The sequence below is a fragment of the Notolabrus celidotus genome, chromosome 4 (assembly GCF_009762535.1).
Source record: "Notolabrus celidotus isolate fNotCel1 chromosome 4, fNotCel1.pri, whole genome shotgun sequence".
NCBI lineage: Eukaryota > Metazoa > Chordata > Actinopteri > Labriformes > Labridae > Notolabrus > Notolabrus celidotus.
Window position 1 is genome coordinate 33,232,604 of NC_048275.1, and position 25,849 is coordinate 33,258,452.

Here is a 25,849-nt window from a genome sequence, read left to right on the forward strand (position 1 = left end):
GCTGAGAAGTGAGAGCATGCAGGGGTTCAGCCAATCACAGGGCTGTATAAGAGCAGTCTGACCTGCTCTGATCAGTGGATTCAGAAAGAGAAAGTAAACTGATTAAAGACAACCAAACTCTAAAGAAACAGCTCCCTCCTCTTTTTACAGTCCGCTCCCATGATACAGTGTTACAGCGCCAGTGTTCAAACACCTCATATAACTGTAATAATTAAAGGCACAAAAAGACAGTCAAAGGACAGCAACTGAGGGAGGGAATATAAAAGTTAAACAAAGAAACTAATTAAAAGACAAAAAGGAGGAATGTATTTAGTCTGGATTATTTCAGCCTGCAGCCTCCTGAGGGTCTGTGGGCAGCCTGGAGTATAAAATCAGAGACTATTTCACAAAGTAAAACAAAAAGTATCTAAATATATATCCTCATATCTATCTAATCATTTACAGAGCTCCCTATGTTGCTGTCCTGGGCTTTACCTTCACCCCTCTGAAGCCTCTGCATCCTCAGCACCCTGTGGATGGTCACAACATCACCTAACACACATTACACCCCCTCTGTTGTTAATTTATCTACTTTTTAAATAAATTATTATTATTATTATTATTATTATTATTATTATTATTATTATTATTATTATTATTTTCCTCTCATTTCATCCTCCTTGTTCTTTGTTCCAGTCCCCCTGGTTATAACTTGTATTACTTTTAAGACCATTGTTTCAGAATATTGATCGATCTATCTATCTATCTATCTATCTATCTATCTATCTATCTATCTATCTATCTATCTATCTATCTATCTATCTATCTATCTATCTATCTATCTATCTATTTATTTATCTATCCATTTATTTATTTATTTGTAATTATATCGCCTTCTTTTTAATTATTTGGTTTATTTTATCATTCTGGTTTTTATTAGATTTTATTTAATTGATTGATTGATTTTTATTTATTTTATTTTATTTGTATTCTTATTTTTAATGTATTTTTTATGATTTTAAATTGGAGTAGCTATATTTTTTTAACCTGTATCTTATATCTTACTCAAAATGTTTGAAACATATCAAACACAATTATTTTTGGTTCAAATATTATCAAACTTGTAGGACATTTTAAGAGACTTACTGACATTTCGATCCTTTCTATAGGATGTTGTCTTGTTTTAGAAGAGTCACCAGTGTCCTCTGATTAAAGAATCCCTTATACTTTTAAGACTTGCAGCGCATTTAAGGGGTATTTCTACTTCTACTACTACTAATTACTTAATACTAGGGGTTGTAACGTATGATGACTTCCAAAAAATATGGAACTCCTCCACAAGATTATTTAATAGGGCAACAGTGAAACAGGCTGTAAAGGCTGCCATATAATCATACATCCAATCAGAGAAAGTCCCTGAGTTCTGAAGTGTTCTCTTCAGAAACAGAACATGTCGGATGCCTTCTTTGAAACCAGAAGTTCAAACCTGACTTTTTAAATTAAAAAGTTCAATTACATCCTTAAACTAAGCACGGAGCGTAACACTGGGACACCCAGACAAAGCCTATCATGCACACTGCCTGAGCCCTCTGAGCGCTGGCGGCTGACGTTAAGTATGATGAGAGTGTGATGGTCCAATGCCAAACAGGACATGTCAATCAAATGTCATATCTGTTTAAGTTATGATCTGAGTGTTGAGCTACAGTTAGCGACTTCCTGGCATAAGCAAAGAGAGAAACTGTCACAAAGCAGAGGTGAGCCGGCCCATTTCCTCAGACGTCACATGTGATGGATGGATAAACAAATGAATGATCAGACAGATGTCGATACTTCCCTTCCCCTCTCTCGCTGAAAACAACAACAGTTATTTCATGAACACAAAGTGATGATTGATTCCGTCTCTCACCTCTCTCGCTGACACTTTCGATCTCGGCATCCTCGCAGCTGCTGTACTCGGGCGTGGTCCCCCCCTCCTCCTCTGAGCTGCTGACGCTGGTCTGCCTCTTCCCCCCGGCCCCCAGACCACGCTTTGACTTGTAGGGTCTTGGTGGCGGCGGACGCAGCGATTCTGATTGGTCAGAGCTCAGTGAATCGTTGCGCAGCATGCTCTCAGCCTTCTCCCGTTTGGTCCGTCTCACAGGTCCCTGGCCGGGGGCTAAACCAGGCCCTGTACCAGGGGGCTCTCTGAGTTCAGGGGGAGGGGCCTGCTGAGCAAGGGTGTGTTCATGTGGCCCGCCAACCCCACCCACCGTCCTCTGACCAGGCCGCACGCCATCCCCGACCTCCCCTACTACACCCATGCCCCGACCCTGCGCAGGAACAAGGTGACCCCGGCCTCCAGGAGGGACCGGCCCTGCTTGGCGAGGGGGGGCACCACTGTGGTCCATGTGGTGGTAGCCCCCCTCTTCTGTCCGTCTTCCTCCAACAACTCCTCCCACAGGATCGTGCTCCAGAGAACGTCCCTTTGACAGCCTCCTGCCTTCCCTGCGCTCCCTGGACTCCCCCCGGAGGTCCCGATCCATGGAGACCTGGGTCTGCAGTCTCTGACCAGGGCGACGCTCTCCTCGACCAGCTCCTCCAACACCCTTTCCATTTCTCCTGGAGAGGAATCGATTTAGGATGAAGAGAGAGAGAGGATGAGGCGATAGATGTCAACAGACAAGGTATTATACTTCAGGCACACACATAGATAGATTCTCTGTGTGTGTGTTGGTGTGTGTGTGTGCAGTATGTATCTATGACAGTATGTGTGTATTTGTAATAAAAATAAGTTTAAGCTTTCACCCGCTACTCTGGACAATAGTTGTGTGTCCCTTGTCGGGTCAGCAAAAAGGAAGCCGTCACACACACTACTCAAAAATAGTTTGGGATATTAAGCTTTTGGGTGAAATTTTAATGCACTGTAACCTAACCTCTACAGGTGAACCTAAATCAACCTTCTCTAAACTTTGGAATGCACATGTCCAACTGTTCAATGTTTTAGTACTTATTGCATAACAAAAAGCACACTAAGTGACTGATCCATAAATCCACCACTAAATATTCTGGTTCAATGAAAGTTTGTATTTAAACAGTCCTCTTCATCATGCTGTTCACATTCTGACATAATGAATCCAAGACGACACCTAGCAGTCAAGCGGCAACTTCCAGCTGCGAGAATTGAAGCCAATGTGGAAGTGTTGTAAACTGCAGTTCCTCAAGTGTCCACTTGAGGCTGGCTCTGGAAGAACCGGAAACCACACATACACCAATTCAAAGAAGCCGATCTTTACAGCAGAAAAAAACATGTTTACAGCCTGGTACAAAAAACGAGTGTAGTCTGGATAGCTCATTTCTTGATCAGTACACACTGTACGGGGTGTGAATTTTTTCACAATGCAGCAATTTCAAAGATATTAAAATTAGGAGTTTTACATTATGAGAGGCGGGCTCATGCGGGGTCATGTCCTCAAATGGGCAAACTTGTAATCTTAATATCCGTCGGGTTATGAAAAATTCACCCCCCATGTAGTGTGTGCCAATCCAGAAATTAGCTCTTCAGACCGAAGCTGTTTTTTGAACCAGGCTGTAAACATGTTTATTTCTGCTGTAAAGATTGTCTGTTTTGAATGGGTGTTTATGTGGTTTCCTGTGCTTCTGCAGCCAGCCTCAATTGGACACTTGATGAACTCCAGTTTACAACACTTCGGCATGGGCTTCATATTTTGAGAGTGGAGGTTGCTGCTTGTGGTATACCCACAACTGTTGTTAGCTTTTCTTTCAATACATTGTTTGAGATGAAGAAATTACCATTGCATGCTTCTACAATCTCCTACTTTCATGACATAATATCTCTGTAGCATGAACTGTTTACATTTTCCACTGAAAGTCGAATATCCCTTACTGTTTTGAGAGTAATATATGTTGCTAATGTTGTATACATTACTGATGTAGCCTGTGATAATAAGTTCAACTCTTCTTCTTTTGTTTCTTTGCTTTTCATATTTTTGTCTCAGCTGCTTAATAACTCAGCTTCCAGCTCTCTCTGTAAATCAGCTGTCAGGTCTGGATTAGCTCTGTAACAGTGTTTATGTAGCAGAGAGACACCTACACCTGAATGACATCAATCTGTTACATTAACAGATAAAGCTCTCCTCATAACATCTCGGGGAATATCTTTAGATCTCCATCACACATCATGTTGATGTTTCCTCTGATGTGTCATCCATGTGTTAGTCATTCAGCTTACGTGTCTCTTGGCGGTTCGCTACGTGACCTTGGATCCGTGCCAGGTGCGGCCCCGGGTTGACCGGGTCGGTTGGGGTCCTGGATTGAGGTGGTGGATCCCGGAGGTGCTTGGGAGCGAGACCGGAGCTTCTTGTCACCTGGAGTTTGGCACACAGACGGCTCGCTGATGGCTGAACCGAGGCCAGCGGGTTTCCCAGCCGGACCGGTGAACCACTCGCCCGGTTTGGTCAGGATGTCCTGCTGCTTCCGGCAGTTATTGCACACCCAGATCACCTAGGGGAAGAGAGACACAGGTACGGATTACAACTACAGCTATTCAAGTATTTATGTAGAGCTCTGATTCAAACAGAGACATGAGATACATTTAAATAACATAACAGAGAATTGGACATGACATGGTGTCTATAGCTCCTTACATTATATCACAACAGTACGGAAGCCCTCAGAGGACATGCTTTCATTCATTTTATTTAATCCATATTATGTGATGAGTTCATTTCACATATTTCCTGGCAATCTGGACTTATTTTTCTTTCTCTTTTTTAGGGAAATCAACCAGAAAATAAATGATCACAGGAAAACTGAGCACACAAAATGTATAAACGCACGTCCACGGGAAAGCTCAGAACTTTCTTCGCTACAACCATCTCCACCAACTACTCTGCCAACAACTCACTGAGCCTCGCCTTCGGCCACGGTGACAGTCAAACAGGAAATAGACCAATGCACTTCCTACAGGGCTGCACTGCTGCCAGAGAGTGGTCCAGAATTCAGGCTTTTATGGAGGTTTTTTAAGATCACCATGATGGCAGCTCTAACAGGGAGCAGCTTGGCTTCCACTGAAGGCTGCTTCTGTCCTCTAAATCAAGCACACAAAGCCAACTGGATAATAAAAGAATATTTCACTGGCTGCCAAGATAATATCTATCAGTCCCACATCTTTCTGTTTGTCCCATCACACATATGCACGTGGACCATACATTTGGCTGAGTTCATTCTCTACAGGCTGCAATCAGTGTACACAAAAATACAACGCCACACATTGTCATCTTCTTCATTTGCAACGCATGCCTCACAATGGATTTCTGATCATTCCTTGACACATGACCGTTTCAGTACAGACCCCACAGAGTGGATCTGTTGTCAATGCCTTTCACCAGAGATGACAACTTAAAGGGTACAACCTTTAGTTGAAGTGTTAAAAACTGCATTTCCTCGAGTGTCCACTTGAGGCTGGCTTCGGATGTACCAGAAACCACATACACACAAATTCAAAAAAGCCGATCTTTACAGCAGAAATAAACATGTTTACAGTCTGGTACAAAAAACGAGTGTAGTCTGGATAGCTCATTTCTCGATCTGCACAGACTGTACAAGGGGAGACTTGGATCCTCTTCGTTGTGAGCTTTGGTTGTGTGCCACAGACGATTCACTCGTACAGAGCAAGTTCACTTTCCATCATGACACTTAAAGAATCGTACAGTGTATACTAGCCTAAGGCCGATTCATGAACCTGTTCTTGAACTGCTGAATTATACGCTCCTGTGTTTTTAATTTGATGAATGCCATGTTCTTGTAATTTTAAAACTTGAGCTAACAAAACAGTAAAGGGACTTCTATATCTCTTTCCTAGTCTTCCTGAACACTCAAAGGGCTTCACACTTCTCGTCCCATTCACCCATTCACACCACATTCACTCACTGATGGTAGAGGCTGCTATAGTAAGGGACCATCTAATCTCATTCGTACAAATTCACACACCGCTGAACAACAGCGGGAGGAATTTGAGGTTCAGTTTCTTGCCCAAGGACTTCACAAAGTTGCAAAAACACAAGTCAAACAGGACGGAGAAGTAAAGTAGAGAGACGTTAGTCATGCCAAAATAAAAATCTAGAAACTATTTAGCAGCAGGACTGGATATGACTTACAAACTCAAACAGATGGATTGATAGCTCACATCTCACATCTGAATCACGCTGTGTTTTACATATTGTGTATGTTTTTAATAACATGGTGCCATTTTATCTGTGCAGTAACTCACCTTACTATCTATTCATAAGATAGAAGTGTACATAGTGTGTATATATCTGTAACATTTGCTATATATATATTTTTTTAACTTTATTATTATTATTATTATTATTATTATTATTAGGGGTGACCCCAAATAGTCGAATATTCGACGATTCGTTCTAACGAGCCTTAGTCGACTGCCAATCTCATAGTCGAATATTTGCATATGAAATGTGGATCATTCCATTCAAACCATGGGGGTGCTCAATGTCTAATTTTACTGTCTTTATTTTCCTGTTTCCCATACAAATAGTGTCTCATTTAGCCTATTTTTATATAAATATAGACTTATTTAAAGTAATTCTGAGAACAGCTCTTAAAGTGTTAAATCTCCTTAAAGTGGTAATTAAATCTCCCCTGGTAATTAAAGGTGGATCATTTAGCGGGACCTGTGGAGCAGACGTACCTCAGCTGGCCTTTAAATCTTTCTACGTTCATGGTAGCTCAAAATGTCAGGAAATAAAACTTCTGTTGATCCTAAAAGATAGTAATGAAGAGGAGGAGCAGCTTCATGAAGAGGGCTGTGAGATCAAGGATTACCGGACCACACAAAAACTGTACGGGGCCAAACGAACGAGGAGGGATACCCAAAGCTGTCCGAAGCCTCAAAAACAATCCAAAGCATCCCATCCACCTCCACACCATCAGAGAGGATATTCTCAAAGACAGGATTTACAGTTGACAAAGCAAGGAGCGCACTTCTGCCCGTACACATGATGGTTTTCCTCACGTACAATGTGAAAAGACTCAAGCGGACAAAGACGCGATGAAAGACTGTTTTAAAAGGTTCTGTTCAGAGATTTAAAAACCCTTTAGCTGGTTCAGGTTTGATTTTGAACATTAAAAACATGTTTAGCTTTAAGTTGGACAAACTACCCTCCGCAGCGCTGCTCTCCACTGTGTGAACACTGTTTAAATATCTCCTGATTCCTTATTCTGTAACGGAGCGTTGTTCCATGTTTAACAGATGGTGGCCTTATTTGAGTTTTCTCTCCTTCATCACTTTGTTGTTTTTGCTATATAGATTTAAAAAATCTAAGTTTTATGCTTATAATATTCTGTTGTCCCTTTTACTTTAAGCTACGAGTCTGTTAATTGTAAATGGTTATGCGTAATATTGTCATGCTGTCACCATCATGCAGACTTTGGGTCAATAAGGAAAAACAACAAACATTCGACTATTCGTCGACTATGGGCAAAATCTGATGAATCAGATTCGACCAAGCAAATCCTTAGTCGGGCTCACCCCTAATTATTATTTTAACTATGTAAGTACAGTTGTTGTATTCCCCTGTCCCGTGTTGTAAGCTGCTGGAGCAAAATAAATTCCCTCAGTGGGGGATCAATAAAGTATCTAATCTAAATCTAATCTAATGTAACACTGATATCAGCACTTAAATGTGAGTTAGCATGCTCATTCATAGAAATCAAATCCTGGGTAAGAAAACTTTGGTGAGTGCTAGAACTGCCTAAGTGAGATTTAAGAACAAATGTACTCTTAAGACGGTCGATATGAGACCCAATGTGTGTTTAGAAACAGCCATTGGCAAAACAGTAATTAGGTTACATTGTTGAAACACACTAACTGTTTCACTAATTCATTGACCATGCTAAAATCACAGATGTTCAGATGTGTCTCCAGGCTTTTATTTGAGGTCAACAAAACGGCTAAAGCTGCCCTAGCATCTATTTGACCTTAAAGTCATTTCCGGAATTAGGTTGTTTTTCCTGAAATAATATATTTTTTTATCAACTGTGAAGCACCTAGTCTAGTAATCCTGCTCGTGTTTAATCTGTATCTTCCCATTACAGAATAGAAACCTTCCTAACGCTGTTTTTTCTTGACCAAGAGACCAAGAGACTGGAACAACATTTCAATCGCAGCCTGAGAAGGCCCAAATTTAGACGGCTTCAAACATACGCTCAGTGAAATGCTTCAAAAACAAACGTGACGTCTTTGATGACTCTTCCTCTTTGCACATGTCTTGTCAACATCGCTGTCGGCTCATATCGATGAAGGATGTGGGTTACATCCCAGAATAGATATGAGGATTCATCCGGCAAGACAGAGCGGAGCATGAGGGCCTGCAGTGTGAACGCAGTCATAGTCATAGTCCTGTGTTGACATCAGTGCCAGAATGAGGAAGAGGGGATGACAAGGGAAGTGAAGCTGGGCGGGAAATAAAGAGACAGTGAGAGGATGGAGGAGGAGAGCAGGGGGAGGGGGGGCAGGGGGGGGTTAGAGTTAGTCCCTCTCCTCCAGCCACCAGGGTTCTCATTACTCCTGAACACTCCCCAATGACTCTTTAAAGTGAGCTAAAATAAAACACTCTGGCATCGGCCATCTCCAACCACCCCCCACTCCTACCCCTCTTCCTCTTACCCTTCCTCTCTCCCTCTTTCTCACCCCTCTTTGCCTTCCATTCCTCCCTCCTCCAGATTGCTTTTGATTAAAGCTACAAAAGCCGAGGAGAAAACAGCTTTACACCAACGCAGCTATATTTATCCTGCCAAACACCCCAGCACCACCAGGGAGAGAGAGAGAGAGAGAGAGAGAGAGAGAGAGAGAGAGAGAGAGAGAGAAAACGTGTGCTCCAACACACTTACGCGCACACACACACACTGCAAAGAAAGCAAAACACCGCCTCATGTTGGACATTATAGCTTTGGTGAAAACATTCCACCAATCTGGGATTTTCTGCAGCCAGACCGGCAAGTTGGATGCTGCAGTGCTACTTCACTTGTTCGTACATTTACAGGAAGATGAAGCTACGTCAAGAAGGAATTCGACTTCTGTCGATCTGAGGCGGGCTTTGGAGATCGCTCTGATGTCAGGAGACGGACTGAGAGGTTTTGTTGAAAACACGTTGCATGTAACTCTGTTGCATTTATGATTGGTTAGCTGTTTATGCCCATGTTTACCCTGTGATAGGTTGGCGATCAGTCCAGGGTGTACCCATAGACTGTAAATAAAATGGACAGCGTTGCTCCGCCTCTTCCCGTTGTACGGTTCTGAAGCCAAAAAATCCCTCTCCTGGGCGCCGCCATTGTGCAGCCAGAGCCTCTAAAGCCACTGTAATAAGCTCCGCCCTACAGCGTGACGTCACAACACGCTGTGTGTCCTTTGAAGTTTCACTACACGGCAGCTGTGAATCAAAGGAAACCAGGAAGTAAAAGCCCGTTTTTTAAACTCTAATAACTAACGAAAAAGAAACTTTACAGGAAAAAGAGGACTTGGACACAAAACACTCGGATACAAACTACATATCACCACAGCATACAGATGTGAGAAACATTCGTACGACATGTATTTATTTTTTAAAGTTTGACTGCAGCTCCATTCAAATGAATGGGGGAGACGGATTTTTTAACCTATACTGCAGCCAGCCACCAGGGGGCAGACACACTGCTGAAAGCCTCACCACCAGACACCAGAACCTCTCCCTTCGGTGTACCCTGCCTTCCGCCCGAAGTCAGCTGGGATTGGCTCCAGCCCCCCGTGACCACGAACAGGATATGCAGTCAAGGTAATGGATGGATGGATATGTTTATTTCGTCATAAACATCCAAGTTACCCATGCCCACTTTAACATTATTAGAACATTATCAGAAACTTGAGTGATAATACTTCAAAAATGGATAAAAGTTCAGTTCTAATATGTGATCTAATATATGTACATAGGACTATAAATATCATGGGTAGAATGTTTTTGTTGATTTGAGTTACCAGAGGCTTAAAAAAAAAAAAAAAACGCACAATATACAATACTTAATCATTTATTCAGAAACCACCATTTACAGAAAAAGGTAACATTTATATGAATCGTTTTCTTTTAAAGGTGCCACAATCACAGCTGTGGGATTGTTTGGATAACAACAGGAGTGTACATCAACTGACCGCTCCACAAAATAAAACTCTCCACTGGAAAATCTGGAGGAACATTTCTTGTTATTCTATCTGTTTTCACCGACTACTCAGAGTAAGTGAGAGCACAACTCAGCAATCTGCATTGAAACATCTAACATGTGCACTACAAATTTAAGAGAACCAGGGAAAGCCCACCAGCCAACAGAAGTGCCTTAAACATCAGAAAAGTAAACCATGATGGAAGATTGAACTTTTATCACCCTGCCCAAAAGAAAAGCCACATAGACACTCTGAGCTTAATACCCCTGAGCGTGCCACGCGGAGTAGCAGTTTCTGAACGGCATAAGACACAGGGGCACCATGCAGAGCTGGCACATCCAAGACGTCATCTGGTACCTCCCCTTGGCTTTGCAGTGTTCGCACTGCAAGCTCCCCACGACCTGGAACCATCTGGTCGGGTGGATGGTCACAGGAAGGTGCTGCCCTGCTGGCACATTCGGCGCAACTGTTGCTGCTCTTAGCCTGGCTCTCCGTGCCATGATATCCCACGGTTTGTATCTTCTTTGACTACAGCTGCAGCAGAAGCCGCCACACCTGTGTCCCGTAGAGGTAGGTGCTATATTCACATGGTATCCTCTGGCTTTATAGGGATGTGATACGGCAGCTCGTCTGCGTCTCATTTTCTCTGTGGCTCTGTGCGTGTGCCTTGGAGCTCTGTACTGCGGTGGTGGCGAGGTTTCAGGGAAGAAGACAGTGGCCTCAGAGGAGGAGGATGCAGAAGAGCAGGGTTCTTCTTTCTCTGGAATGACAAAGTCGTTCTCCAATGGACTAAAACAATGAAGAGCACAGGCAGAGCTTTGATTAGAGTTATACATACATGTTCAACGACAAGAACACATGGTTCCACATCTCTGAATTACTGAAATAAAAAAAAACTTATTATAGTGTAACAATTAGGGATGTCCCGATCAGCTTTTTAAATATTTAATATATTTGCCAATACTGAGCCCCGATCTGATGCATGTGTTTGCCTAGATAATAGTTACACAAGAGATAAGAAAGTTGAGCCTTCTCCTTTAACAAAAATAAGTAATTAAAAAAATAACTAAAATATGTCTCATGTTTATTTCATTCAACTTAATTCAGCTAGCATTTTTGTATAACTCATAATCAAGCTCTGCTCTATGAGACCCACCAAACTGGTTGCATACCACTAGCTACGGAGCGACTTGCCGGTATAGAGAATGACATGATCACTTATAGCCTGTGGAAATGTGAATGGAACATTTAAAATTCATGTAATGTTGAATTTAAAAGGTGACATATCACGCTTTTTTCATCAATATATATTGGTCTAAGAGGTCCCCAAAACATGTCTTTAAAGTTTATGCTCAAGAAAACACTTTGAAATCAGATTTTGGCATGCCTGAAAGCCACCTTCTTCAGTCCTCCTCAGAACAGTCCGTTTTCTCTCTGACCACGCCCCCTCAGGAAGTGGATGTAGACTTGACTCTCCAGCACATTGATCTAATGTTTATATGTTGGCTGAATATACACGGCTGCTCACAGACCCGCGTTACTTCAACCCTCTGAATCTGATCCAGAATCTGATCCTGACAGAGAGGCGCCTGCAGCAGGACCTTTCTGAAGGATTGGTCACAGATTTAGTGTTTCTTGTTGTTTTATTTGTCAGTATGTCGACGTGTGTCTTGGTACACAGCTACAGCTACGAACATGTAGCTATGTGGCTATGCTAACTAGTGCTAGCACTTTTCCATGAAAAATAAAAATCATCCACTAGATCTTCAAATCTGCAGACGTGGGGAGTAAAAACGACCTTTGTGTTTATTAAGACAGCCTACAACTAGCATGCCTCCCTCCTAAGCTCCTTGTTAGCACACATGTGTGCAGGTAATGAAAAACAGGAGGGGTTGAGTTGTATTTTATACAGTCTATGGGCTGAACAAGCTCCGAGCTCTGACTCCGTGACAGACCGGATATTGTTGTGACGTAACAAAAACACGGAAGTCTGAAACGGCTCGTTTTAGACACATTTACAGAAAGGTGTAGAAATCAGAACAGGGGCAGCATGGATTTCTTTCATTCTCGGGGGGGTTTGTAGACATGCTAGGGACACATATTTCAGGTAGAGAACCATTAAAAAGTCGATTTTGCATGATATGTCACCTTTAACACACATCGTTTTGATGAAACCAGAGTGGAGAAGATTAGCCTGATAATAACCAAAACAGTAACTGGAGATTTGCTCCCATTAAGTTTTGTGGAAGGAGAAGGCTTCAAAGAGCTGATCGCGTTAGTCCAGCCGAAGTACAAGCTACCATCAGGGAGAACAACAACTACCAGAGTGGAAGAGATGTCTGAAGAAAAGGCAGCAGAACTTACTACAACTCTGGTCTGGTAGCTCCGTGTCCTACGAACTTTTATTCATCTATTTTTGTTTACGGTTAAAAAAATAGTAATAATAATTGGGAGTACTCGAGTATACGTTCATTAGGAAATTCGAGTAATCGATTACAAGGATTACGGTAAATTCCCATCCCTAGTACACGAAGGATGACGGCACACAGCATTTTTGTTTTGCAGATGGATAATTTAAGTTTGGCTTTTTATGACAAACCTTCCCAGCGTGTTTTTTTTCCCCCCCACAGTTTAAAATGTTCAAAAGGTTTCCTTTGCATACAGAAATAAAATTTCATTTTCCCTGTAGCACTTCATTGATTTCATAAGCAACACACTATAGTTTTTTTATACATAGCATAAAGGTAGAAAAACAATATATGCACTGTTATCTTCTATTTAGATGTCAAAAAGGTTTGGGGCTCCTGGTTTCTTTATTGTGGAAACCAGGTCCAAATGGCTCTTTGAGTGTTAAAGGTTGCTGACCCCTGTTCTGCACGTGATTGAGGAAAAGCATAGATATTCAACTGTGCTTGCATGAAATCTGGTTGTTTTAGTCAGGATTATGCTCAAATATATTTTCCTCAACTGTATTTAAGTTCCCTATTAAATTCCTGGTTTATTCCAGATAATTCCCATTGAAAGTTTCCAACTTTGAAAATTCCCTGAATTTTGCAACCCTCCAAACAAACAAACAAAGTGCATTCACTGCAGTAAACTACAGCTGGATGTTATCAGGTTAACTAGCTGCTAAGTGTCCGTGCGTGAGAGCACACGCTGTTAGAGTTAGCTCGCTCTCGTGAGCTGAAGGTAAAACGTGGCCGCACTCACCCGTCCGTCGTGAACTCCGCCGTGGACATAACATTCTCACTGTCTTCCTGAAAATGCCACTCGGTCTTGCAGACAGAGTAAGATTGCTGCCATGTGGGGTTTCCAGAAAGCTGGTCCAGAAGACGCCATGACTCACTGAAACTTCTGCCGGACATCATTTCCCCAGGAGTAGCGTGAAGGTGGCAGCTGCGTGTCTGTTCACCTGCTGATCAACCGCATGCGCGGAGGGATGGTCTGAAGTACCGCGCGTAAAAATGCGTCCTCTGGGGCGCAGCTATGACGCGCCTGCTGAGGGCTCTTTATCAACATTTTCTTTTATTAAATGTTATTTTACCACAACTTCCTGTTAGTTTAGTATCTCAAACAAGCAAACATTATTTCCCTTCATTTCATGGTTACCATTAGATGTGAGTTTCACCATGACTTGGAAAAAAAAGTTAACTTTCATAAAATTATCCCAAGTTACCCTTAAAATCCTGCATATTTGCTGTTTGTTTTTCAGCATTCATGTAAGCCTGTAAAGGTATTTTTAGGAACTCAAACATGGTTGAAAGTTTTGATTTAGAAAGTCTTTCTAATGATAGCTGTGAATTTTTTTATCTATCCTCCTGGCATCTCTTCACATTTAAATCCATGTTGCATGCCAAGGATAACACTTAACCTACCCCAGTCTTGGCTGTTGGACTGATATAAAAGTAATAAGTCAATTCCAACCATAGATTGAAATGTGTTCAAGTTCTGGACAATAATATTAGAATTAGACAGAAAAATAGACAAAACTGTTTGTTGACTCTCAAAACAGCTTTCTTTCTGGTTAAAGAAAGGCATTACTCCTTAACTAATATAGGGCCTCTCTCTGAAATGATCTCTACTGCAATGTGAGAGGCAGTTTTATAAAGGATGCAGGGGCGTGTCCAGAGAGGTGATCAAGGGTGGCCAGGGCCCCCATTGAAATCTGACAGGCCAGCCCAGGTGCTAATCTGAAACTCTAAGTCATGATTCAATGTGTCCTTTGTCAGAGACAAGACCAATGTTAAAATTAATAAGTAAATGTTGCCTCTCTCTTGATTTACCTTTAAAGTTAAAAGACCACAAACATTAAGAGAATGATGAAAAATGTCCATTTCCCTGTTGAACTTTGTATCCGTTCGTATTTAAATACGCCCCCGGGGACAAATAAAGTTTTTTGAATTGAATAAAACAAACATTTTTGTTGTATACAAAATTTCCCCCAACTTCCTAGATTCTAAAGAAAATATTCACATTTGGGTTTTTAATTTGCCAAAGAAAATTCAGTGGCCATAATGCATACACTATATGATTTTGGCATATAGCTTGTTTGCTTTTTTTTATTTATCTTTTTTTCTTTTTTAACTGTTTGTTTTGATTTTTCACAGCTTTCCACATTACTTACCATCTTTATCATGAATAAAGAAAATACATAATAATAAATGTTTATTAATAAATTTAATATATGTATAAAAATAAGATATCATAATAATAATAAAAATAATAATAATAACGCTAGAAATAAAATAGTAATACATATATTGAACCCAATAATAAACAGGCATTTTCAGCAGGGGTCAGGGCCAACCGTACAACGACTCTCTATGCTGAGCCCAGCTATGTCATGCAGATCCCATGGTTACAGATCCAAATAAATTTGAACACAGTTCCATCTTTGCATAAAAAGTCTGTCTCCAGTTGTGGATTTGCTTTCATCTGTTCCACGTAGTAGACATGCTTTAGTCTCTGTTTCCACTGAGCAGTTGTTGGTGGCTTTGTGTCCTTCCAGTTAAAAGTAATCATTTTTTTTGGTGATCAACAGAAGTATCAGCATTATGTAACTCTGATCTCTGTCATATAAACATTTGGGTACAACTCTTTGATCTTATTCTGATGATAAAATGGTACATTGTTGCATTTTTCCATTTGGTCTTTTTGTGTTTACACTGCAATGTTGTACAGCGAGCCTCATCACATGCAGCATCAAAGGGCTGTCCATACGTCATTACGTCACTGTCTTCTTTCCCTATTGTGTAAATAAATAATTATCATGTGTACTTGTTGCTTTTTGTTTTGTGAGAAGCTGGCTCGTAGACACTAACTAACGTTAGCCAGTTAACTGACCAACAAAATGACTCATGGGTTGACTTAAAGTAGCAAGGAGGTCAAATACCTCAGCAACATTTAGGCAGATGAACATGTTTGTTAAATGTTGGGCACCACGAACAAAAAAAAAAAAGAATCATAAACATCTGAGTCAGCTTTCACCGCTCCACTGAGCAGTGTAACGCAAAGGCCAAGAACAGAGACCACCTCTTCAAGGGGATCTCAGCTTGCTTGTTTTGTTCCACATCAAAGTGCGGTTGCTGTGTTCACATATGTCCAAAAGATCGGAGCCAAGAAGGGAAACGCCCCCAGTTTCTCCAAATGATCCAGGTGACAGCACCTTTGATGATTATGTTGCAGCCATTGTAACTTGTCCGAGGCTGTCATCTGAAGCAATCTAAAGGAGCAATTCCAAAACTCTTCTGAAGGAATTGTAATATAAGTGCTAAAATAAATACATACAAAAACAAGGCCTGGGTTTTAAAAGAACAAAAGTTCCTTTATTGGAATGCACCATGCTTTTAGTGGATTATCTTTCTTGTCAGATATGCAGTTTGTGGTTTCTTTTCACTTCCTTCTGGACCATTTATTCAGTTTCACCTTCATTGGAGAGTTTTGATACTGCAGAACAAATGGCCAGTGTTGTGGAGAGATGGAGCGGTGCGCTGTTATTTTAAAAGACACTCACTTAATCCCGTAGTAATCCCTGTATTAGATCACACTCCGATGGTAAAACAAGCGCCGGAGAGGAGTAGGCAGGCAGGCAGAGATGAGCATGACAGCGCTCAAGCTCACACACACACACACACACACACACAACACACACAACACACACAAAGCTGGACATACATGTTTGTGACTTGTGCACACTAACACAAATCCTTACAGTACATGCAATCAAATTTATTCACACAAGCAGACACAAATGCCTGCTTTCATCCACACATATGCAAAGTGCAACAACAGCAATGTGTCACATGACCACAGAAGCCCCCCCGCCCCCTGAGAGGAGTCTGTGAGTGAAGGAGAGAGCGCAGAGAGAGAGAGAGAATAGCTTCTCCACAGATGGAAACTAGGACACCAAACCCCTGTGTGTGTTTGTTTTGTGTCCTGCTGCATCTGCGTGTGTGTGTCCATCTGTGTATGTGTCTATTCGTGTCTGTCAAGAAGCGGGAGTGTGTATCCGCTGGAGTGGGTAACCGCATGTGTGCATCACTGCTCATGTGAATACTGTGCATTTGGGTGCATGTGCGTGTTCTACAGTTAAACAATGAATAATCCAGCACTGATATCTTTTTGTTTTTGTGCGGCTGGGTGTTTGTTTCCTGCTGAGATGTGGCCATTTGAGTAACGACAGACAGTACAGAGTGTGAGACAGTGGAGAGGCTCAATTCCCAAAGCGAGGTCTTCTCTGGTGCATGCATTCACTACAGGTTCAGGCCTTTCTTCTCTCTTAGATCTAACATTCTTAGTATATCAGTTGAAAGCTTTTTGAATAATTTGTATTTTGTTTAAAAATCGAACAAATCTCATCAGCGCTTTGGACTTTAAATGATTGAGTCTGATATGTTTGGTTCTAAAAAGCACACCGAGGGGATTTGAACTTTAAAATGATAAAATGATCAGTTTAAACAGACTGGAGAGCTTACAGTGTTATTCAGGAGGATTAAATGTTAATCTGTTTAAATTACATTCAAATTTTTGGAGCACAATCCTACACAAGTGACTGCAGCACGAACCTGTGTCCTCTAACACCAACTCTTTGTCACAGCCCACTTTCATATACTGTTATAAAAGGATCCTGCACTGTCTCAGTGGAGGGCAGAGTTATGTAGTTGTATCCCACTTGACTACTTATATTACAAAATATGAGGAAAGCTTGACAAATATGACAAAATATGGACACCTTACATTAATTGTATGGACATCTTATGATGTTTGTGAGATCATTCACTATCCAAGATATGTTATATTATATTATATTCAATTCTATCTGTATAGCTGTAACCCTAGGATTTGTTTTAGTCCTGTTTGTTGTTGTTTTTGTCTTGTTTGTTTAAGGACATTCCACACACATGGAATCATATTGACATTCACTCTCCAGAGGTGAGTCTAAAAGAGGGCAAGGCCCCCTCTCAAAAAAACAGACCCAACAAACCTGTGTCACAATGTATTGTCTCCTGCACTATGTAATGGATCTGTCTTTGTTGAGGGTGTTCTGTCTGATGTAATGTTTAACTTTCTGTCTGATCAGCAAAAAAATGCAACTTGGTAAGGATGCAAAGCTACATGTACTGGACTTCCAGTACAGCGTGGATCAAAAACTACTTCAGATCCAAGATCCCATGCGGACTGGAAGACAAGAGTGGACCACACAGAGCATGTGTAGCCCATCATGGCAGCCACAACAAATGAGACGCAAGAGTCTAGAAATCGTTCTCTATCATTAAGGTCTTGTTTAGTGTCCTAGTGAGATACAACCATGTACACAAAACAAGTGGATAAGACAAAAGTAGAGTGCAGACATAGTTCAGTTGTGAGTGAGAACGTCCAACACATTTAAAGTGACACCACACAAATGTGAGTATCACCGCAACTATGAAAAAAACACTGTAGTGCAAACACATCTCTCTTTAGTATTCTGCTGGTTACTCTGAGCAGGCCACAGTGATAACATGTCACTGGTGTTTTTATAGCAGCAGATCTATGGTCACGCTCAGATGATGAGAAACAGGCTCTGATAATTTAATATTTTCTATGACTATTTTTTTGTTATTTTATTTTTCAGTTAACAAGAACAGTCTGAAATAATACAACGCTCCAGACAGAAAAACAGACCACCCCAAAGATGCTGAATAAGCAGAGAACATGTTTTTACAAACTTAAATTGTGTTAAGATTTCTAGACACAGAATTGATTGTCTGGAATAATGCTATACAAAAACTTTATTGAGGATTGCATTATCAGGAACAATATTTGGTACTCATGTCTCTCTTAAGATTATTTTAAAAATATAAAAATAATAATAAAAACTGGGGAACACTTAGTTATTAGTGACTGAGTGAGTGATTAAGTGATTATCAAAAATCCTGACAGGGTGTCCACCCTAAAGAAAGTCTGTTTTTTCACAATCACCTGCTCACTATACATCATCCTGCTTATTAGCAGAGCACCTAAAGATACTTTCATGATCTACTGTCATCGTAGAAAGGCTGCGTTTATGAAATGGAAACATCTCCATGAGTACAGAACATTTCACTAACAATTACCTGTTTCCATTTGAGAGGCAAGAGTTAAAGTTTCCTTTAATGATATAAACTTAAAGGTCCAGCTTTGCACAATCTTCACATCTACTTAAAAGAAGTGAGAGAAAACAATTTTGGTCTTTTCCTTTAACAAAATGTGACTGTTGTATCTCTTAATCCCCCTCTCGTATTGGGAAAACATTTAATATAATTTATGAGGATTTAAAAGCAGTCTGAAAAGCTGAGCTCTTCCAGGTTATTGATGCCAGTCTGACATCTTTCACTGCCCATGAAGTGTTACATCTCTTTCTGTCATGTAACACTTCCAGCCTCAGTTAGACTCCTTACTATCAGTACAGATTAGGCTGAAACACACAGGACGCCTGCTGCCTACAAGCACACATCTATCCTCGAGGAAGGGAGGGGAGTGGGAGAGAGGCGGGACCAGGAAGCAGCATCAGCCAATGACAGCTTGACGTATGGCACCGGCAGCATGCGAGGCGGGCGCCGTAACCGAGGGCGTCAATAAATCCTGCGCTAAGGATGAAAGACTGCCACAAAGGAGATTAGTGTCCACAGCAGCTAATGAGGTACTATATCAGCACAACCCGGCACCCACAGCAAAACACACACACGCACACACACACACACACACACACACACACCTGCCATATACGCACATGCACAGAAGGACTCATACACAAATAAATGCATTCACAGACACTCAAAGTGTATTCATACAATAACACTTAGAACACCAGTTCTACAACAAGCACAATGCATGATGGGATACACACACCTTCTTTTTCTAACCCACATTCAGGATGATGACTGTACATACACAGGGGTTTCCTGCCTGGCCAGATGTAACATATGTTTTAATAACACACACAAAGACACACACACACACAGACACACTTGTGCATCATTATTGGGTCAGTGGGAGGACAACTTTAGCCTGAGCCTTGTTCTCTACACAAACAAACACAGCCTGCTCTACCATGAAGGCAGAGATAATGGCTTTATGGACATGCACAGATGCCAGGATGTGGTGTGTTTGTGCGTGCGTGCATGTGTGTGTGTGTGTGTCTGTGTGGGTACCAGCTAAGCCAAAAATGCACACACCCCTTTCCTCGTGATAAAAATGAGTTTCTATTTGATTGTAAATAGAGTCATTTTCTCCACCAAACATCCGCATATTTGCGAGGTTATCTTTATTAATGGAAACCAAACGAGTGAAAAATAACTAGAGATGTGCAGATGATACTGAAACTCTGAAGCTTGTTTCATTTGAGTGAAACATATTCCTTTGGTACAAGGTGTATCAAAGATGTAATGTCACATGACTGCTGACTCTTAAAGTTTCAAACACTTCTTCATGAAGCTTGACAGTTTAGAGAGTTTCATACCTGAAGTGTGTGTCATTAGTATTTGTGAGATAAGAGTGAAGATAAAGTAAGAATTAAAGATATGCACATTGCAAAAACATAATGTATGTCAAATATGACATAATTCAATTTGATGAATATTATCTTTAACATAAACTTGACTACATCATAATGCGACAATGAACTGTCATACAAATAATAACCATGAAGTGAAAATACATGAGCCCAGAAAATGTCTCTACACCACAAAAACAAGTGTATTCATGATTAACATCTGAAAAATATTAAATATCAGGGCTTTTTGGCAATACATGGTTATTTATTATCAACACTTCTTACACACGGTGTAAACATTTAAAGCTCCTGTGAGGATTTATCCGTTTGGGTTGATTTTGGCGCCCCTTGCAGGTACAGCAGTACCTCTTATCTCTTTGTTGGTTTTATCCTGTGCATGAGTATGTTGTGTTTTCTGATAAAAGACCTTATCATAGGGCGCAGGTTGCTAAGCAGTCTAAGCGCCGTACAGAGGCTATAGTCCTTGTCGCAGAGGTCGCCGGTTCGATTCCCAGCTGTGACCATATGGTGCATGTCTTCCCCCACACTCTACTCCCCACATTCCCTGTCTCTCTACAGCTGTCCAGTCATAAAGGCAAAAATGGCCAAAAATATTACTTAAAAAAAAAAAGATCTCATCATTCTGTGTTTGAACTATAAAATATGTAATTCACAGTGAATCTTTGCAGCTGAAAAAAATAAAGTGCTTTATTTTCTGATGCCCGCCCCCTCACAGTGGATACAAGCATCACATATTAAATAAGTAGACAGTTTTGTCGCTTATGATCTTGTTTGCTTCTGAATGTCATTAAGAGGCTTCACTGTTAATTTCAATCAGTTTCAGAACCGGTCAAAAACTTTTCACTGGGTCTTTAATGCAGCACATCTGATCTAAGGTTTGTGGAGAGCTTTATTACAGAACTACCAATCTTCTTGGACTTTTATTTCTCAAATATTAGACGTAAACTATGAATATCAGGGAAGTTGATTTGTGCTTTAAAGGGCTGCTAAAAGTTTTGAAAGCCAACACATGTTTTTGTTTGCTGGGTTTGAAGCTTCAGAGCATTGCAACTTTTTTCCGCACAAAATGAAAGAAAGACCGTAATCTTCTTAATCCATTGATGGCGCATCACTACAAAAAATACATACAAGAATGTCAATCCTGAACGTGAATTTTAATTTTGATAAAAATGAAAGCGATAACCATCTAACTTGTATTGTCTATCCACAAACAAACTAAGAGCAAATAAGAATCACGGTAGAGAAAATTTATTTTTGTTAAGTCAATTATGTCATATACGTGCACAGTATTTAAGATGGATTTTCTATGACTGTTTTACACCAGCAGATGGCAGCACTTGGCGTCACGTCCTTCTCTCCAGTCCCTGGCATCACAGCGGCAGAATTGAAAGCATGTAAAAAGAATCAAACTAGTAAAACTGAGAAAAACTAACCTGAAAGCGAACATTAAAAAAACAAACCAGCTTTAAATAATAACTAAAACTAAACTGATTTTTAAATCAAAGAGTCAAAACCAAATCAAAGTCAAAACTAATAAAAAGTTCTGAGCTTTTTAACACTTAAAGAAAAACATACCTGGTAATGTGAGGGCCTTAGTGATCGAGATCGAAAAAGACATCAGCGAAGAGAAGGTGTTTAGATATGCACACACCTTTTTATTTCACTGAGCGCTGTGGCCCTAAATTAAAATAGAGGTCACAACTTTCAACTTCTTTCACAGAAACAGAGGCAAAACTTATTTTCTTCAGCGAACTATTACTTCAAATAGCGATGGAGAAATTATATATACTGTACATGGTCATAAGTGTAAACGTCTTTCTGAATATTGAAACATTTTTCCTGAAGAAGAACTGCACAGAATAAACTATCTCACGTCTTGTCCTGGCATGACACAGTAGTGAAATCTTTCGCTTGATTAAGAGAAACACAAACTTTATCTATTGAAGCGAACAAACTAAAACTATCCAAGATCAGAGATGAATGAACACCTGGTGGAGCAACATCGCTGATCTGTTGGTGCTGAAAGGGGGCCTTTAATCGACACATGCATAAGGTGCATGTCACACAGCTCTTCCATCGTAATGTGTCCGAAAAAGAATAGTTTTAGTATCTGTTCAAATTTGAAAGCCCAACTTTGTCTCGTGGATTTAAACATCTCAAAGCTGTTAAAGGGTTTGCTGTGGTTCTGAATGGAGCTTTGTGTATTGATAAAATTGATAGTCACATTGGTCATAATGTGGATTTTTAATCCCCGTCCTAATCCCTGTTTGCAGTGTTAGTATTACCATGGGATGTTTGATAATTTGTAATGAATTCAGAGGTTGTCTGTGATCTTAATCCCATTGGAATCTGCAATATCCATAATTTGCGATGCACAGATTCTACCACAAATTACCTTCCTTACATATTCTTCATTGAAACTTCAAGGCCATGTGGTCATATTAGTCCTCTTCTGATAGGGCTTTTGATAGTGTTCTGCTTTTTGTTAGATTTAAAGTCGAAACTCTGAAGCTTGTTTCATTTGAGTGAAACATTCTTTCGGTACAAGGTGTATCAAAGATGTAATGTCACATGACTGCTGACTCTTAAAGTTTCAAACACTTCTTCATGAAGCTTGACAGTTTAGAGAGTTTCATACCTGAAGTGTGTGATCAGTATTTGTGAGATAAGAGTGAAGATGAAGTAACAATTAAAGATATGCACATTGCAAAAACATAATGTATGTTAATATTGTTGTATAGTCTACTCAAATATGACATAATTCAATTTGATGAATATTATCTTTAACATAAACTTGACTACATCATAATGCGACAATGAACTGTCATACAAATAATAACCATGAAGTGAAAATACATGAGCCCAGAAAATGTCTCTACACTACAAAAACAAGTGTATTCATGATTAACATCTGAAAAATATTAAATGGAGCTTTGTGTATTGATAAAATTGATAGTCACATTGGTCATGCTGTGGATTTTTAATCTCCGTCCTAATCCCTGTTTGCAGTGTTAGTATTACCATGGGACGTTTGATAATTTGTAATGAATTCAGAGGTTGTCTGTGATCTTAATCCCATTGGAATCTGCAATATCCATAATTTGTGATGCACAGATTCTACCACAAATTACCTTCCTTACATATTCTTCATTGAAACTTCAAGGCCATGTGGTCATAATATTCCTCTTCTGATAGGGCTTTTGATAGTGTTCTGCTTTTTGTTAGATTTAAAGTCGTTTTAAAGTTTCAAGTGTGTAGAAATGGGAATATTTAGCAATATCTAGGGGACACATTCAAGATCGAAGCTCTCCCCTGCTCGCCCCTCCAATCGGTGAAGACACAGTTGGAGGACAAAAAGCTCCTCAAGTTTTAATCATCAAAAATGTCAATTAATACAAACTATTTTAGCACAACAACCTCTTGTCTTCTTCTTCCTCTTTGTTTTACAACCAGCGTCCCACTCAATACATGAACCTGTTTGTTAGCCTGTCTGTTCTGTGCTGCTGTGGAAACATGGCGGTGCAAGATGGCATCCCACATGGAAGGGAAAACAGTTTTATTTTCAGCTTATCAATCACTTATTACTCGGCTTTCTTACTGATCTTCCGGTTGTGTAAGATGCTTGATTCTGATCGGTCAAAAAGACACCGGTTATTAACTTTTACTTATGTGAGCAACATCAGAGGCAAACTGATCACGCGTCATGTCAGATCAATCCGCAGAAAAGAGTTCCAGCACATTTAGCTTTTGCTTGTTGACACCATACAGTAGACCGTAGGGTGAGGTAAAACAGTTTCTGTAAACATAAATCGTTTTAAATCAATACAATTATCTTTTAATCAATGTTTTTTGCCAAAGTGTTTTTATTTTAAGTGAGCAGCTGGGTAATAAGCAGGATAATGTATGGTTAGACCCCTCCACTTCACGTCAGGGTCGTGTCTCACCCTCTTGGCATTCTATTTCCCATAACTACCTGCTAACCATACATTATCCCTTACTTAAACAAATGTATAGTTATCTGGAGTTTAAAAGTAGTTATGAATGTCACAATAATTTTCTAGAGTCAGTTTTTCATGAGTATTATTAATATTTCCCTAAATTTGGAACTTATTCTGAACTTCTTGCACCCATAAGACTCACTGAAAGCAAAATGAGCTCCTAAACAAGAAAATAGTGAGTTTGTGTCTTTGCATTCATGAGCGGGCGTCCTTCTTGTGTGTAACAGCGCTGTTCCTGTCATGTCTGCACTGCAGTTTGTGCTTATATGTGCACATAAAACACCTCACAGAGAGAACGTACGTGTGTGTAAGTGTGTGTGAGCCTGCTTTCTTAAGAGAGTGTGAAGCAACAACCAGGAGAGAGATGGCCCCCTTAAGACCAGTCAATGAGAGATGGACGTGGAGACGGACGCAGCTAGCGAGACTAGCGATCAATAGTAATCATGAGGCGCTGTGGCGTTAACAGCAGATGACACATCGCTCAGGCTTTCTACTGCGCTGCATCCCGACACAAAGCAGCACAAAGCCATAATTCCTTGTAGGCTTAGATCAATAAATATACATTTCCACAAGTATCAAACACACAGTCAGACAGTTTTTTAGGTATTTGTACCTTGATGTGATAGCTCATTCCTCTCAAGGTGTAAGACGAACTTTTGCAGGGCTTCAGAAGGTGTCGTGTCAGTTTTAACAAGAGGCGTTCTCTCTACCTACACGTCTGTGTTTGTCCCAGAAAAGAAGTGAGGCTCTATGCAAGCATGACACCGACTCATATCTGAGCTCATAAACACCTCCCCCAGGGAGAGCCGGGGTTCACAACAATTACATTAACATGATGGAAACATAATTGAACCAACATGTGATGAATGAAAATGCTGTGTCCCCCCCATGATGAATGTGTAAGAGTAGTACAGGAGGAGGACTGTCAGGGCATAAAACTGCAATGTGACAGGTTGCAGTCCTACAGGGAGACAAACGGCCTTCAGGAGAGATGAACACCGGAAGAGAGCTAGAGTGTGAGTGAGTGCTAGAAAAGTAACATATGAAAGGTGAGATTAGAGAACAAAGTGCTTGAAGCCACAGTTCAATGTTAGAAAGTATACAGCAAGAGCCTTAAGGAGACTTTAGGCTCTATTGTTCGTGTATGATGTGAACCTGAGGTGAGGACTTGTTTGGCCAAACCTGTCGTACAACCTGGAATCAGAGGGAAGCAGAGAAAACGTGGATGTAGTCTCATCAATGACAATGAAGAGGCGTTATGGAGCCCAATGATGGAAGTCGTCATATTTAAAATCTTCTTGAAATCAATCCAGAAAAAGACAAAGAGGGGGAGCAGAGGCAGATCTTTAGCCTCCTATCTGTCAGTCATCTCACCACACCCTCATTATGCATGTTCTTGTAATCGCCTCAATATAATCAAAATTTATTGCTTGTAAAATAATTCAACCCCTGTGCAGTTTTTACCAGTAAAGAATTATTATAGAAATACTTTTACCAGGCTGTAAACACGTAGGCTCTTACATATTGCCATTTCAAGGTGGGATGTTTACACCCCTGGTCCCTCTCGTCTGCAATGTGTAACGCACAGAGACTTAAATGGGGGGGCAGTCGTTGTGCCTTTGATCCTCCCTT

General features: G+C 40.5%; 2 protein-coding genes across 17 annotated transcripts in view; both read right to left on the minus strand.

Annotated features, from left to right (window-relative positions):
* The window catches only part of LOC117811190 (regulating synaptic membrane exocytosis protein 1-like), a 144,325-nt gene that overhangs the window by 59,996 nt on the left and 58,480 nt on the right, over window positions 1–25,849 (minus strand). For all 16 annotated transcript variants that reach the window (XM_034681313.1, XM_034681304.1, XM_034681314.1 and 13 more), the window contains exons 5-6: window positions 4,208–4,479; window positions 1,886–2,577 (exon numbers count right to left, since the gene is read on the minus strand). In XM_034681313.1, the coding sequence (XP_034537204.1) occupies window positions 1,886–2,577; window positions 4,208–4,479 (964 nt within the window). The remainder of the gene's footprint in view (window positions 1–1,885; window positions 2,578–4,207; window positions 4,480–25,849) is intronic.
* Window positions 10,041–13,648, minus strand: LOC117811192. Its single transcript, XM_034681316.1, has 2 exons — window positions 13,397–13,648; window positions 10,041–10,975 (listed from the first exon to the last, which is right to left on the minus strand). The coding sequence occupies exons 1-2, from the start codon at window positions 13,552–13,554 to the stop codon at window positions 10,444–10,446; spliced, it is 690 nt and encodes a 229-aa protein (XP_034537207.1). The 5' UTR covers window positions 13,555–13,648; the 3' UTR covers window positions 10,041–10,443.

What these genes read in the sequence shown, in the direction of transcription:
- LOC117811192 (XM_034681316.1), bottom strand. Translation starts at nt 13,554, where the DNA reads ATGATGTCCGGCAGAAGTTTCAGTGAGTCATGGCGTCTTCTGGACCAG. An exon ending in GCGGAGTTCACGACGGACGG is followed by an intron (nt 10,976 to 13,396) that starts GTGAGTGCGGCC and finishes TCATTGTTTTAG; the next exon opens with TCCATTGGAGAACGACTTTG.